Source organism: Mercenaria mercenaria, chromosome 3, assembly GCF_021730395.1.
Source record: "Mercenaria mercenaria strain notata chromosome 3, MADL_Memer_1, whole genome shotgun sequence".
Lineage (NCBI taxonomy): Eukaryota > Metazoa > Mollusca > Bivalvia > Venerida > Veneridae > Mercenaria > Mercenaria mercenaria.
Window position 1 is genome coordinate 23,607,968 of NC_069363.1, and position 16,969 is coordinate 23,624,936.

Sequence of the window (16,969 nt, forward strand, 5' to 3'; positions counted from 1 at the left end):
AAAGTAAAACAATTGCGTTTATATTGTCACAATCTTCTTATTATTTTAGAATTATTTTGCCTCGGTATTACTTCCTATCGGAAGTGTTCTTCGGTTGTTTAGATATGGCTGCCACCGATAGCATCCGAGTTGTCGACGAGGATTATGTGAGAAGAATTCACAGTCGAAACCCATCAGGCCATTTACATAAAGGTCATTCATTGTTCTCTCATAATGTGAAGTTTAAGACGTTTTTGGGTGTGAATAGGTGATGAGCAGATGTATAATTTTGAGATATTGAATGGTTGCGATAAAACTAACTAATATCCCAGACTCACCAGTTTCGACGCACATAACAAGCAACATAGCCGCGCTTTTTCATTCAGTAACATACGTGACTCTATTAGATGTTGCATGTGCACCAACCTTCTATGCATTGAATCATACCAATAACATCTTATTCTAAACAACTGACTGCCAGAAATCAAAAGGTAAACAACAACTAGTGTGGTCGGCCATACTTATTTCTAACACACCTATTTCGACGCATCTTACATGATACTTGTTACGAAGCTTTTGATTGGCTTAAATATTTGTGCAATCACTGTAAGTAATGTGCTACACCATAACTGTCATGAATGCTGCAATAAAACTTGACACAAAAGCAGATGCAAGTAGATAATCAATATTAAGGCCAAATGATATAAATAAATCTGAAAACATTCTAACATTCATGGACATAAGGGGCTAAGAACATAAATAATCACTCTGATTTTTTATACACCCTGTCTGATGTTTTTTCTTTCATTTTTCTGGACTGCAATGTTTACAGAGGAATTTGGCACATTTTGTTTTATACAAAACTTTAGATGAACCCAGTGTTCGCAGCCTACTTGACAAGAGAGAAAAAAAATGAAGTGTGTAGTAATGATCGCATTGATATATAATGCGTACACCTTCCAAAACAGTGCATAAAATTGTGCGACTACATATGTCACATGGCAGTGATGTGACCTTGATAGCACCAAAGTCGGCTGCAGACGTACAACAAAATTTCCAGTAACTTTTTTAATCTTAGCTTCCACTGGGACGTTTTTAAAATGGATGAAATTTTGCATTAGTAGAAACATTAAAAATTATGTATAGGTTAAATGTAAGTTGATAAATATCTTCAAATCCTGAACTTTCCAACTTTTTTATCGGTAAAAGTAACCATGATGTTTTCTGTCATTACACCGAGTACTACGTCATCGGAAACCCCAAGTTAATCGAGAACGAGGTCAAAACAAAAATGGCGTCGAAATAGGTGTGCGTAAAATTACGTGGTGCGACGATACTTACCATTTACGATGGAATTTTGCAAAAAAATGTTTGTAAACAAAATCCTGTGGTTCCGGTTTACAAATGTAAGTCACTGCGGTGCTGATCAGCGGAGAATTTCCGGCAAAGGGAGTTTACCGTGATATGAGGGAACCGTATATATATAAAGCAATGATAGTGGTTATGGGGGCTAAAGCAGGAGTATATGCCTCTTTCTCGTAATTCCGAGCCTTCTCATTGAACCGAGCCTTTGGAAAATTTGCACTTGCAGCTATTTCCTGTTTCTAAATTTTATGTATGTTGTAAAAAATCATATGACAGATAAGCAAAAGTAAAAAGAAAATAGAATTACTTGCATTAAAATAGAAATATACACAACAGAAAATTTTGGCACAAAATTTGCTTATCTAAAATCATTGGGGTAATATATAACCTTCTTACAGAAAACAGAAAGCACTTATTTTAAAACTTTTTTGTCCGCTAACACAATAATTTTAACAAAGAACTTTTTCAAAAAAGCCTTAATGTTTCAGCGCTAGTACAAATTATTGCAAGTCTCGGTTTTAACAAGAAATAATTTGGCTGTTTCAGAGGGTTAGGGTCATCATGTGAAAGCCTAGATTATTCATTTACAAAAATCCTTAGAATTTTTCTTCATGGGGATTTTATAAGTTTAGATGTTGGAGTACCAAACTATAGCAAAAACTCTTTTGAAACTTAAATCTTCTACTGACCAGCACTGAAAAACCGGCTTAGGGGCTCGGAATAACGAGAAAAGGGCATATATAAAGCAGTGAGTTAGGCCACAACTAGAGTATGCCTCTACGGTATGGTCACCACACACACAAAGAAACATACATAAAATAGAAATGGTGCAAAGGAGAGCTGCCAGGTGGGTAAAGGGTCAATATTCATATTATGATAGTGTAACAAACATGTTAAATGATCTCAGTTGGCAGACACTCGAGGACAGACGGACAATTGCTAGACTTTTCATGTTTTACAAAATCGTTCATGGTTACGTAGCTATTCCAGTCCCTCCGTATCTAGTACAGCCATTGAGACGAACACGTCACATGCACGAACACTCCCTTAGGCAGATCCATACAAACATTAATGTTTTTAAGTTCTCTTTCTTTCCATACACCGTTACCCTATGGAATCAGCTGCCACCCCTGATCGTTAATCAGCCTGATCCTGAACATTTCAGACATGCTGTTAACGCATCCCACTACTATTAAGTGACTACACCCTGTTTTATCCTGATTTTACTCTTGTTAATACAGTTTTATCTTGCACTATCTTCCTTTTGACATCTTACTGTCATTCTTTTAACTTTATTCTGGCACAGACGCGCACCTGCTAGTTATACCCGAAAGGGGCGTCAAGCAGTATACATACATACATACATACATACATACATACATTATGGGGGCTAAACCAGGAGTATATATAAGACAATGGGAAAAGACACAAATTTTTAAATTATTTAGGCATCATGGTATCAACTCTACAGAATGAATGTGTTTGTGTAACTAACTATCGTAATTTTGATTAGATTCATTCCGTAGAGTTTATACTGTGACTACTCATCTATAAGAATGGACCTGAGAATGTTGCAAAGTCCATCATCATATAAAAAAATAGAGATAATTTAGGAGTCATGTTATCAACTCTGCGGAATGAATGCCTTATATATACTCCTGCTTTAGCCCCCGGGGGCTAAACTATGAATATATAAAAGTGACTTAGAAGATAAAAAAATTTCAAAATAATTTAGGCATCATGGAATCAACTCTTCGGAATGAATGTGTGTGTGTAACTAACCATTTTGTGACAATGAAGATAAAAAATTTCGAAATAATCTAAGCATCTTGGTATCAACTCTACGGAATGAATGTGGGTCTGTAACTAACCATTTTGTGACAATGTAATTCATTCCATAGAGCTGATTCCCTGGGTGTTAAAGCTGGCTGCCAGGAGATTGCCATTACATTCAGGCATGGGATGTTTTAATGGTCCTGAATTTCTCTAGGAAAAGCATGTCTTAGGCTTTGAAAAGGAGATTTTCAAGCTTCTGAATTTTAACAGTATTACATGTCTGCATATTTTTATGCCCCTGGCATCTACTGATGCAGGAGGCATATAGTGATTGTCCTGACCGTTCGTTCGTCCGTCCGTCCGTACGAGGTTAACTAAATGGGACCGTTTTGTCTAGCATCAATACCCCTTACTAGAATGACTTGATACTAATGAGGATGTTGACGCATTGACAATATCACTCCCAAAGCAACTTACTTCCACTCTTTGCTTCATACAACGGAATGTGAAAACTGACAATAAAAAGGTCAAAATTGCTGCCTATAACACCTATGTCCGCCCTCAACTTGAGTACTGTTCAAGCGTCTGGCATCCTTGGCAAAAAACCCTCACTAGCAAAGTCGAAAATGTCCAAAGGTCAGCTGCTAGGTACGTCATGTACGACTACAGTTACACCAGTAGTGTTACACAAATGCTGAAAACTTTAGAATGGAATACACTCCAATATAGAAGGTTACACAGCTCATTAGTAATGTTTTATAAAATAAGGACGCAGACAGTTGCAGTCGACCAATCTCATCTTATTCCAACTAGAAACCTAAATTACTTAATCCCCATGTCTCACACTCAGTACTTTTCTAACTCTTACTTCCCAAGGACCATCCGTCTCTGGAACTCCCTACCAACTTATGTTAAATCTAGCCCCAGTCTCAGTATCTATAGAGAGAGGCTGGCGATGGTCAGTATGTAATTCTATTGCCTCTGCCCCATTTCAACTGTAGCATACTGTCTTTTTTATCTTTTATTAATTTTAACATTGTAACATATCATTTCTTTAACAACTGTTTCTCTGACAGCGCCGCCCAGTGATAGTCGGAAATCGACGGTTGGGTGAAAGATGTAGATGTAGATGTAACCTGTGACTATTCCTCATCTTCAGACATCAGTATTTTTCACCTGACCTCAGTTTGACCTTGACCTCATTTTTGACTTGGGTTGCTTTATATGGGCCATCTCTTGGTTAACCAAATGGGACCGTTTCGTCTAGCATCAATACTGCTTACAAGAATGAATTGATACTAATACATATGTAACCTGTGACTATTCCTCATCTTTAGACATCACCTGACCTCAGTTTGACCTTGACCTCATTTTGGACTTAGGTTGCTTTGTATCGACAAGGATGCCACCGGGGGCATCAAGCGTTTATTGAACACAGCTCCTTGTTTATCTCCAGTTATTATTAGTCCCCTACTGGTTGAAAACCAGTTTCGGGGACTATAGGAATGCACTTTTCCGTCATTCCGTCCGTCCGTCCGCAATTTCGTGTCCAGTCCATAACTCTGTCATCCATGAACGGATTTTAATATTACTTGGCACAAATGTTCCCCATGAGGAGACGACATGTCATGCGCAAAACCCGGACCCCTAGCACAAAGGTCAAGGTCACAATTGGAGGTCAAAGGTCAACAGGGCTTTTTTCCTGTCCGGTCCATAACTCTCCCATCCATGAAGAGATTTTAATATTACTTGGCACAAATGTTTCCCATGATGAGATGATGTGTCATGCGCAAATCCCGGATCCCTAGCTCAAAGGTCAAGGACACAATTGGAGGTCAAAGGTCAACAGGGCTTTTTTCCTGTCCAGTCCATAACTCTCCCATCCATGAAGAGATTTTAATATTACTTGGCACAAATGTTCCCTATGAGGAGACGACGTGTTGTGCGCAAAACCTGGACCCCTAGCTCAAAGGTCAAGGTCACAATTGGAGGTCAAAGGTCAACAAGGCTTTTTTCCTGTCCGGTCCATAACTCTCCCATCTATGAAGGGATTTTAATATTACTTGGCACAAATGTACCTCATAATAAGATGATGTGTCAGGCACAACTTTCAGACCCCTGGCTCAAAGGTCAAGGTCACACTTAGCAGTCAAATGTTAACATAGCATGAACAGGGTCTGTTTCGTGTCCGGTCCATAACTCTGACATTCATTAAGGGATTTTAATAGCACTTAGCACAAGTGTTCCCCATGATGAGATGACGTGTCATGCGCAAATCCCGGACCCCTAGCTCAGAGGTCAAGGTCACAATTGGGGGTCAAAGGTCAACTGAGTTTTTTTCCTGTCCCGTCCATAACTCTGCCATCCATGAAGGGATTTTAATATTACTTGGCACAAATGTTCCCCATGATGAGATAACATGTCATGCGCAAAGCCCAAACCCTTAGCTCAAAGGTCAAGGTCACAATTGGAGGTCAAAGGTCAATAAGGTGTTTTCCCTGTCCAATCCAGAACTCTGTCATCCATCAAGGGATTACAATATTACTTGGCATAAATGTTTCCCATGGTGAGACGACATGTCATGCGCAACACCCAGTACCCTAGCTTAAAGGTCAAGGTCACACTTTGAGATCAAAGGTCAAGAGGATTTTTTTCCTGTCCGGTCTATAACTTTGTCATGCAAAGCAGGATTTAGATATCAGTTGGCACAAATATTCCCCTGGATGAGACAACATGTCATGCGCAAGAACCAGGTCCCTAGGTCTAAGGTCAAGGTCATATTTAGAGGTCAAAGGTCAGATTCAAGAATGACTTTGTAAGGAACATTTCTTCTTCATGCATGGAGGGATTTTGATGTAACTTGGACCAAATGTTCACCACCATGAGGCACCCTTGTTTTTAGAATTACGTCCCTTTGTTTTTACTATAAATAGATTTTATTGTAACTTTTTTATTACTGGCGGTAGAGAAAAATCGAGACCACTTTTCTGTGGTACAGCATGCATGTTACATCCAATTTTTAAGTGTATTTTGACCTATCTCTACCTGGTAAAGAGTTTCTTGTGGACTTACATTATATGTTTTTTTTTTTTTTTTTTTTTTTTTTTTTTTAAGATTAATTTCCCTTTGTTGTTACTATAAATAACTTACATGATAACATTTTTATAATCAGCCAAAAAAATTCAATATGAAAACAACGGTGGGTTTTTATATATGCACATTTTAATCCAAGTGTGTTGTTATAACATATTGTATATGTAGTACAATATTGTTAATACATCATTGACAGATATCAGTTCATTATGTTATACTGCAGTAGAGAAAATTAGGTGCCTTCCAGTAGGGGACTTTGTATTGCATGGCAATACTTCATTCACTTGTTTTTATTCATTTCATAAAAAAGATATTTTCAAAATAGATCAATAATAATTATTGTCTGTCTTTGTAGGTCATGGAATAGTGGCAGCCACATCTTCAATCCCAAGTAAATATCAAACAATAGTCACAGACAATGCTGACAGGAAAGGTTTCACTGCTCAAGCCAAGAGGTTTCAACTAGAGAGTCACTTTGTTAGTATTATTATTTATTTGATTTTGATTATTTTGAAGAAATTATAAACCAATATCTATGTCAATTTTTTTTTCTGCTACCTTTATCTTAAACAAAAGTAGTATTCTTCTACTCCAAAAGACTGTGCATGGCTCCTCTGGAGCATAGTTGAACTTCTTTCTTTTAGTATTTATTTTATTTTATGCAATACCTGAATCTTCAATAGTGAAATATAGTTTTTCTGTCGTTGTTTTTTTTAGGGGATAATGTTGCACATTTTGAAAAAAATAGTATGCATTAAAGATATCCAATGGCTATCTTTCACTATACTATTTTATCTTTAAATATTTACTTCATATGTATAAAATCCTCATCAGATGTATTTAACTTTACTAAATATATAAATTAAGTTTTCTTACAGAGCTACATTTATGATTAAATGCCATGTAGTAAAGGTTGAGTGTTAAAATGGTGGTACATATTTATACTGTGTTTGTCTATACATCATTACATGTATACTGAGTGTGCACTATGTTAAACTTAATGCTGTTAATACACATAAACTTGTTGATTTTATGTTTACATAAATTATATGAAGTAATTATTCGTGTTTTTAAATATGAAATTTGTACCTAATATTGCCCTGTGGCCAGTAATATGGCGCAGTTAAGACTTCTTGATTTGCTATAAATATTAAAACGCCTACTTTTTCACCAACATGTGAATTCATTATAAAAACAAACAACACTTGATCTATCATACTGATTTTCAAGCAAATATAATATTAAACATAACTTGTTTTCACGTCTGTAATAACACAAACCTTCTCCGTGCTCTCTGTTTACATTGCCGGTAATATGGTGCACAAGGACGTAGCCGTGTGCAGTGTAATATAAGTCATATAAAACAGATTTTAGCTACTGGCATGTACAATATGTATATTTTTAAGTGTTTTAGTAATTCTAGTAGGGATCAGTAGTACAGGAGTAATCTCAAGTGATAAAAATATTAGAGTAGTCTAAAATAATGCAACATGGTGTCTAACATTACACAATATACAAAATGACAATATCATCTTAACATAAGTTTGCATGCTTAATATTTGCAGAATTAAGATTATTCATCAGATTTTAAATTTCTGCCTGAAAACATGGATCCTATGAAGTATTCAACGTTCAAATTTTAATAATTCGAATCTATCCAAACCCATTTGCGCCGTATAATACAGTGGTATGCATGTTTTTGTTGTAGTAGAAACATATAATCGATGTCGTTCCAAAGTCTAAAGATGTGCTTAGTGTAAAATTAACACTTGCTTAAAATTTCTATTGCTGATCATTCATGTACTTCACTGTTTTGTACCTCCCTAAACTGTTTTTATCCAGCAAATTTGCCACAAATGCGTATTTTACATGTATTTTCAATGGCGATGTCATTTGCGCCATATTACCGGCTTTTGTGATACCTTTAAGGATTGAGCATTTAGTTTAGTTTAGTTTATACTAATTTGTTTTAGCTCGATTGTGATGAAAGCTTCAAGCTTATTGTAACCACTCTCAAGTCCGCTTCCTGGAAAAACCAGTACTGATGTCATATGAGAAGTCATGCTTGTGACCCCAGTGGGGCTCGAACCCACGACCCCTGGATTGAACGGCCAACACCTTATCCACTAGACCACCGCTCCCCATGCATTTAAATACAGTTTTAAAAAATCACATATTTGATCATTCCATCTCCACTAATGTATCCTAGCCTGTAATGCTTGGATGCATGGTGGGACTATAATGCTTGTCAGTAGGGAATTCAATAGCCTGATGCCATAAGTAAAGGAGTTCAGCGATAGTCACCTGTGTAACGAGAGCAGCTCTGTGTTGCACTGCTACAGTCTTGACTGTGTTGGCCATTTTAGACAGGTCCCATACAGTTAAAACCTATTCTTACTGTGGCTGGATTAAGAATTGTAGCATGTGGCCATGACTTTCTCGAGGCATGGAGACAGGTTTCTAGGAAGTAGTATTGTGAAGTTGTTAGCCTTCTTCACTTATCAATGAAACTTTACATAGCTGTTTGTTGTAGTATATGCTATGATATTCATGCAAAGTTTCATTAAGATCTGGGCAGGATTTACATGTATATAATAGGGCATATAATGACCCATATTTCATATGACTTAAAATGCTCGATTTTCTGTTTGCTCTGCCATTGAGTACCATTGATAGAAATGAAATTGTGTGAATGTACATTGTGCAGTTACAATCAGCTTTGAAAAATCCCAATTATAAATATGCTATGTCAACATAAGTTACACTACCTCAGTATTGTGAATAGTTGTCATTCTTTTGTCCAAGTTTCAGACTTGTAACATTGATGAGTGTAGGCTCTGTTCTCTGAACTAAGATAAATAATGAAATTCATAATATTAAGGGAAGGGGATGAAAGAAACACTAATATTTCTGCATTGCACAGTTAAAAGTGATAAATTTTCTTCTGTACAAAGTTTGAACTAAATTTACAAAGTTATTTTTTTCTTCATTTTTTATGTTATGTAAGAAAAAGAAAAAAAAGTTATATAAGGTTTTGTTCTGCTTCATTGGTTAAGGTTATACAACATGTCAGTTTGCAAGGTGATGTAATCAGTAAGCCCCTTGGGGCCATTTATGTAAGCAGTGAAATAAAGGGACCTGTTATCACAGTCTTTTGATACTGATAGATTTATTTATTCACAATTGGTTGTAATCTTGTTAATGTATTGATAACATTTTCTCAACATTTTGTTACCTAACCATAGATAATTATTGTTTCATAACTTGAAATTTATGTAACTGATTTTTTTACATAGTTATTAAAATTATTACATAAAAATGACCATGTGTTTTTGTCGGGATCCGGACATTTGCCCCCCAGGACATTTGGAGGACGGACGTTTTGGCCACGGACGTTTTGGCCTAGAATCTTTTGGCCTAGGATGTTTTGGCCAAGAAAATTTTTGAGGTAGGATGTTTTGGCCAAAAAAAAAAATTATTTCCATAATATGCAAAATATGATCTGGATATTAATATGTTATAATAGTATAATTGATCATTTTTTAAGAAAAATAATTGTGAAGAAAAATTAATTTTCATAACTCTTTTGATTTGTTGTAAATGGCAAATATTTTCACATACACAAACACACATACACAATGTATATATATATATGTGTATACATATAAAAGATTGTAAAGAAATAAAAATAAAATACCATGATATGTTTTATTATCAGTTTAATTTATTCACTTACACCATAACAAAGAGCTATAAATATAAATGTTTTTTATACTTCTTTGACTATAACATTCTTTAGAATAATCTCCAGACCATATTTGCATGATATGGAACCACAGTTTATTTTTGGCCAAAACGTCCTACCCCCAACAAATGCCTGGCCGAAAGATCCTAGGCCGAAACGTCCGGGCCAAAACGTCCGCTGGCCAAAACGTCCTACATTCGGACATTTGCCCCCCAATGAAAAAGTGGACTGCTGGACATTTGCCCCCCAGTTGAAATGATAGATTGGACATTTGCCCCCCAGTGCTTATTTCTGAAATGGACATTTGCCCCCCAATATTTTTGTCCCCCAGTGACTTTTTAGGAACTTCGTACAAGATATTCATCATATTTTAGGGTACAATATCTTTGTTTTATACAATTTTGTAGTAGATAATAGCCAAATTAACAAGTTTGAGTGTTAAAATCATTGCACTAATTAAGAAATTATAACGCTGTTATGAGCACTTTTATTACTCAATAATATGCTATTATTTACCTTAACACCTAAAAGTAATTAACATATTTATCAAATTATTATTAATAAAACAGTATTTTTTTTACTGAAAATTGCCTTTTAGAGTAATTTTGATAATAAAACAACAAAAAATACAGTTATATATACTGGCATATTGGACAAAAATATTGAGGGGCAAATGTCCATTCCAAAAATAAGCCATGGGGGGCAAATGTCCTATCTGCCATTTCAACTGGGGGGCAAATGTCCAGCAGATCATTTTTTCATTGGGGGGCAAATGTCCTGGGGGGCAAATGTCCTACAATCGTTTTTGTCTGATTAGACACTGTTTTGGGCTGAAACCCATGCATTAGAAATGTGAATTTTGCATCATTTTAGAAACAAAAAGGCTTTGTAACCTATGAGTGCATCATCCTTCCTCAGGTACAGTTATCAGTACCATTAAAGTTTTAATAAATAATTACTTACAACAATTTTTATGCCTCCCTTCGAAGAAGGAGGGGTATATTGTTTTGCAGATGTCGGTCTGTCGGTCGGTATGTAGACCAATCCGTTTCCGGATGATAACTCAAGAACGCTTAGGCCTAGGATCATGAAAGTTGATAGGGAGGTTGGTCATAACCAGCAGATGGCCCCTATTGATTTTGAGGTCAGTAGTTCAAAGGTCAAGGTCACAGTAATCGGAACAGTTAAACGGTTTCCGGATGATAACTCAAAAACGCTTGGGTCTAGGATCAAGAAAGTTGATAGGGAGGTTGGTCATAACCAGCAGATGACCCCTATTGATTTTGAGATCAGTAGGTCGAAGGTCAAGGTCACAGTGACCCAGAACAGTTAAACGGTTTCCAGATGATAACTCAAAAATGCTTGGGTCTAGGATCAAGAAAGTTGATAGGGAGGTTGGTCATAACCAGCAGATGACCCCTATTGATTTTGAGATCAGTAGGTCAAATTTCAAGGTCACAGTGACCCAGAACAGTTCAACCATTTCCGGATTATAACTCGAGAATGCTTGGGCCTAGGATCATGAAAGTTGATAGGGAGGTTAGTCATGAGCAGCAGATGACCCCTATTGATTTTGAGGTCAGTAGGTCAAAGGTCAAGGTCACAGTGACTCGGAACAGTTAAATGATTTCCGGATGATAACACAAGAACGCTTGGGCCTAGGATCATGAAAGTTGATAGGGAGGTTTATCATGACCAGCAGATGAGCTCTAATGATTTTGAGGTCAGTAGGTTAAATGTCAAGGTCACAGTGACCCGAAACAGTTAAACCATTTCTTGACGATAACTTGAGAACGCTTGGGCCTAGGATCACAAAAACTTAATAGGGAAGTTGATCATGATCAACAGATAACCCCTATTTATTTTGAGTTCAGTAGGTCAAAGGTCAAGATCACAGTGACCCGGAACGGTTAAATGATTTCCAGAGGAATTACTCAAGAACCCTTCGGCCTAGGATCATGAAAGTTGATAGGGAGGTTAGACATGACCAGCAAATGATCCCTATTGATTTTGAGACCAGAGGTCAAGGTCACATTGACCCAGAACAGTTAAACCGTTTCCAGACGATAACTTGAGAATGCTTGAGCCTAGGATCGTGAAAGTTGATAGGGAGCTTAATCATGACCAGCAGATGACCCCTATTGATTTTGAGATCAATAGGTCAAAGGTCAAGGTCACATTGACCCAGAACACTAGAACTTTTGTGTACAGTGACTAAATAATTTCTGTTCCTTGTGCAATTACTGAATGCATCAAGGGGGGCATTTCATGTTCTACGAGCTCTTGTCATCTTTGAAACTCAGAAATCTCAGCTACTGACATAGTTCAAATTGGTTCCATTCATTCCCTTTTGAATATAGAAGTTTAAGAGGAAGGAACAGTTATAAAAATGTATTTATTCATAATTATATTGCTTCATATATGTTACAAATATTTGCTCAAACTTGGACAATAGAGAAACAACAATTTTAAGGCAATTTTCAAAATACACAGAATACACAGAATTTATTTAGTCCTATCTGCAAGAAATATTTTGACATACATTTATCTTCCTCAGTATGTGTGAAGCTTACAGTGGGGAATAAAAAAAATGAGAATAGGTTACATTTCCTGAATATTTATTTTTCCCCACACAGGGTTTCCTCTATATTTAGCTGTAAGTTGTGGCCAGATGATATTGCAAAAACCAGTTACTCTGTTGTTTTTTTAGCAAAATCTTAAAGTCTACCTGACATGTAGAGCAAGATGAGATATTTCCTTTACCATGCACTTTTGTCATTTGTAGCATGATGAAATCTTTACCAGTGTACGTTGACATGTGGAGGAACATGCAGTCCCCTTTATCCTGTAGTCTGACATCTGGAGCAAAATGAAATCCCTTTAACAGTGTATTTTGACCCTTTAAGTTTGCCAGCATACTATGACATGTGGAGCAAGATGAAGTCCTGTCTACCATGTAGTGTGATTTGTGGAGCAAGGTGAAATCCCCAGTTCCAGTGTACTCAAACAGATGGAACAGATACTGTTTTTGTTTATGGTTTGAGTATGAACCTTTTTACAATGCATCAATTTACAGATTCTGTCACATTCAGGCATTGCACAAAAATCACTGAAGTTGAAGAATTGATTCAAGAAAGAAAATTGTACATTTGTCTAGTTTCAGTATCAAGTATAAGTGCCTTGTTGTAGAATCTATCTCTTAGTTAATGTACATTTTGATTTTGACTTGCTTGCAGACAGATGCACCAGGACCAGGCAGCTACATTGGACATATAAAAGTTGATAATAACAGTACATCCTTCTCTAAAAAAGGAACTGGTGGATTTGCATCAAAGGTATTACAATCCACATCAATGTTCTCTTTACAAGTATATTTTAAACTTTTTTAAAATATATCATTTTGAAAAATGAATCTACATACTGCATTACATCAAGTTACCTGCTTGGTATTTAAAGTTACAGTAATTATTTTAGTATCAGCTTGCCTTTGATGAATAAATTATTGTGATGCAAAAATGATAGGAGAAAACATAACAAAGTTATTCTCATACTCATTTTATTTATGAGATGAGTTTTTTTTCTGGTAAAACGTACTTCACGACAAGGTCATTGTTTTTCAATTTGTAGAATATATGCAGTTTTATACTTCCCTAACTATGAATGATTAAGACAAAGAATGCAAATGTTTTTCTGTCAGTAAGGACCTTGACTAGATGTATTACATAATTTCAGACCAAGAGGCAGACAAGATATTTGATGTCTAATGCTCCAGGCCCTGGAATATATGCATTACCAAGTCTGCTCACCACACAGAAAGATTTTAATAAATCTGGAACAACGGGTAACTTCCACAGACCTATAGCAGTACCTATAGAAAATGATCCAAAACATGAAAAACCTGCTCCAAATGCATATAATGTAAGTACATTTTTTTTTTTTTTGTATTTATAGTGTGACATTGTGGATACTGGAAAGGGAAAAGTTTCATAACTTTTTAAGATTTTTTTTCTCTTTGATGTTTTAGGTATGCTTTTCCAGTGCACAAATAGAATTGACCAGTGAAAGGCTTTTATCGTAGCGGTTGTTTGCTGGGTACCATCTTTTATGTTATCCAGTAAGGAAATGTTGATTGACTAAGAATAATTAGATCATAAAAATGAACAAACAGCTTACACAGAAATTACATTCACAAACATGTCACATACTTATTGTTTGCAACAGAACTCATTATTAATCCCCCGCTACAAATGGTGGAGGGTTATTGGAATGGTCTCCGTCCTTCCGTCTGTCCGTTACACTTTGGTGTCCGCTCCATATCTCCTAAACCCCTTGAAGGATTTTCATGAAACTTGGGTCAAATGATCACCTCATCAAGACAATGTGCAGAACCTATGAGTCAGCCGTGCCGGCTCAAGGTCAAGGTCACAAGTCAAGGTCAAAGGTTTGAGCCTACCATTTTGTGTCCTCTCTATATCTCCTAAACCCCTTGAAGGAATTTTATAAAACTTGGGTCATATGATCACCTCATCATGACGATATGCAGAACCCATAAGTCAGCCATGCCAGCTCAAGGTCAAGGTCACAACAGAAGGTCAAAGGTTTGAGCCTTCCATTTTGTGTCCACTCTATATCTCCTAAACCCCTTGAAGGATTTTCATCAAACTTTGGTCAAATGATCACCTCATCAAGACGGTGTGCAGAACCCATGAGTCAGCCATGCCGGCCCAAGGTCAAGGTCACAACTGAGGGTCAAAGGTTTGAGCCAACCATTTTGTGTCCGCTCTATATCTCCTAAACCCCTTGAAGGATTTTCGTCAAACTTGGGTCAAATGATCACCTCATCTAGGCGATATGCAGAACTCATGAGCCAGTCATACCGGCTCAAGGTCAAGGTCACAACTCAAGGTCAAAGGTTTTAGCCTTCCAATTCGTGTCCGCTCTATATCTCCTAAACCCCTTCAAGGAATTTTATAAAACTTGGGTCAAATGATCACCTTACCAAGACAATGTGCAGAACTTATGAGTCAGCTGGCTCAAGGTCAAGGTCACAGCTTAGGGTCAAAGGTTTGAGCCTTCCATTTTGTGTCCACTCTGTATCTCCTAAACCCCTTGAAAGATTTTCATCAAACTTGGGTCAAATAATGGCCTCATCAAGAGCTCATGAGTCAGCCATGTAAACTCAAGGTCAAAGGTTTTAGCTCTGTATCTCCTAAACCCCTTGAAGGATTTTCATGAAACTTGGGTCAAATGATCACCTCATCAAGACATTGTGCAGACTTCATGAGTCAGCCATATCAGTTCAAGGTCAAGGTCACAGCTAAAGGTCAAAGGTTTACCCTTTCACTATCCATAACAGTGGTGGGGGATTTAGCTGTCTTTCAAACTGCCTTGTTCCTATTAAAATGGGCTAACGTCCAAAATCATTTCTAATTGTTAGTAGTTTTGAAAATAATTTCATTTGTTAGTTACTGAAAGTAAGAAAGGATTCATGTGTCTGTTGCAGTATTAATTCTTATAAAAAGAATGTAAGATGTAATGGCCTTTTAGAAGCACGTGCATAACTTAAAATAGGAAAATGTTATCTTGAAGATAGAGAATTGTTACACAAAATATGAGAAAACTGTTGTTTTTTGTTATGTAGGTACTGAAGAGCAAGGTAGGGAAGTCAAACAATGTCACAGCAGATGCTGCATTCAAGTCACAATCAAAGAGAGAAACTATAAATCTCAAAGAGGCTTCAAAGAAACCTGCTCCAGGTTATGTATCGTTTTATAACATATTGCAACACTTATATCAACAAATTTGATTACCATAGTTGCTTTGTTAATACAGTATGCCAATAAGGCAATTGTGGCGGCCATTTTAGCCGTCATTTTGAATTCCAGCCGTTATGGATGCCATCTTAGATTGACTAATTCGATAAATAAAGATATATTAATATGTTTGAAATATTTAAAGTACAATCAGTCTGCAAATATCAATTTGTAACTTACTTATTTCATCACTGATATATTTTTTTCTGATTTCTGTGGCCATCTTGGACGCCATCTTGAATTTCTCAAAATGCTCAATGATGCCAGCTGGGCATCATTCAGATTCTTCAATAACAACATATTCCCTAACAGAATACCATTAAACATTTACTATACAATCCAATGCAGGGTCTAAAACAAATACCGGTCAGCGTTCGACACTAACTTTTTTGCCAGGTATCCCAAAGGAATACCTGCTGGGAAATTTAGGAATCCCTGCTGAAAATTAGGAGTCCCTGATAACAAAATGTGGTAAGAACATGAAAAAACTAAAATCTAACAAACACAACTGTTTACAGTACTACATGTATTTTATTTCGATTTATTTCCATTTTACATCAACGACAACAATAGCTTGTATGACTTTTGCTGTAAAAGAATAATGTCATTTCTGTCCAAGTCCTTTTCCCCCTCATCTTCACTACCATTGCACTCCTCTGCCATTTGTTGTGGTTCGTCTAAATGTATGCCGCCTAGTTCATTCCCCCTTATAACCCCCTTATTTGTAATCATTTTTTTTTTGACATAAAAAAAAATTCCAAAGTCTCCCTTAAATAAAAAAAATTCAAAAAAAAAAAATGTTCCGACCTACCTACCGTAATTTTTTTAGCATGTTACCAGATACAAAGATTTTTTAGGCCTTATTAATGCAACTCCCACAGACTTTATCTACAGCTAGTACATTGGTCATAACAGATTTTCTTAAACATTTCATATTTTAGTTGTTTTATTTTGCACATTGCCTAAAAGTGGGTGGGGTTTAGTGTTTGCATGCTTTTATTATCAGCAAATTCTTCTAAATAAGAGCTGCTTTGGCAACAGTGATCATATTTTTCGTAAATGCAGACGTTTCATTGGCTTTTTATTTTAGTTTGTACTAGAAAAATCTTGTAAGAAATGATAAAAATGTTCGAAAATGTCGGTCTAGAAAACGAGAGACAAATACGAAAAACAAAAGTAACAGTTAAAGTTCTTGAAA

At 36.3% G+C, this 16,969-nt stretch overlaps 1 protein-coding gene across 1 annotated transcript in view; it reads left to right on the forward strand.

The window, feature by feature from the left end:
• The first annotated feature begins 28 nt into the window (after positions 1-28).
• LOC123525276 (O(6)-methylguanine-induced apoptosis 2-like) overlaps positions 29-16,969 on the forward strand; it is a 38,223-nt gene continuing 21,282 nt past the window's right edge. Inside the window, exons 1-5 of the mRNA XM_045304188.2 lie at positions 29-192; positions 6,569-6,690; positions 13,195-13,293; positions 13,691-13,876; positions 15,600-15,714. Of these exons, the coding sequence (XP_045160123.2) occupies positions 105-192; positions 6,569-6,690; positions 13,195-13,293; positions 13,691-13,876; positions 15,600-15,714 (610 nt within the window). The 5' untranslated portion in view covers positions 29-104. The remainder of the gene's footprint in view (positions 193-6,568; positions 6,691-13,194; positions 13,294-13,690; positions 13,877-15,599; positions 15,715-16,969) is intronic.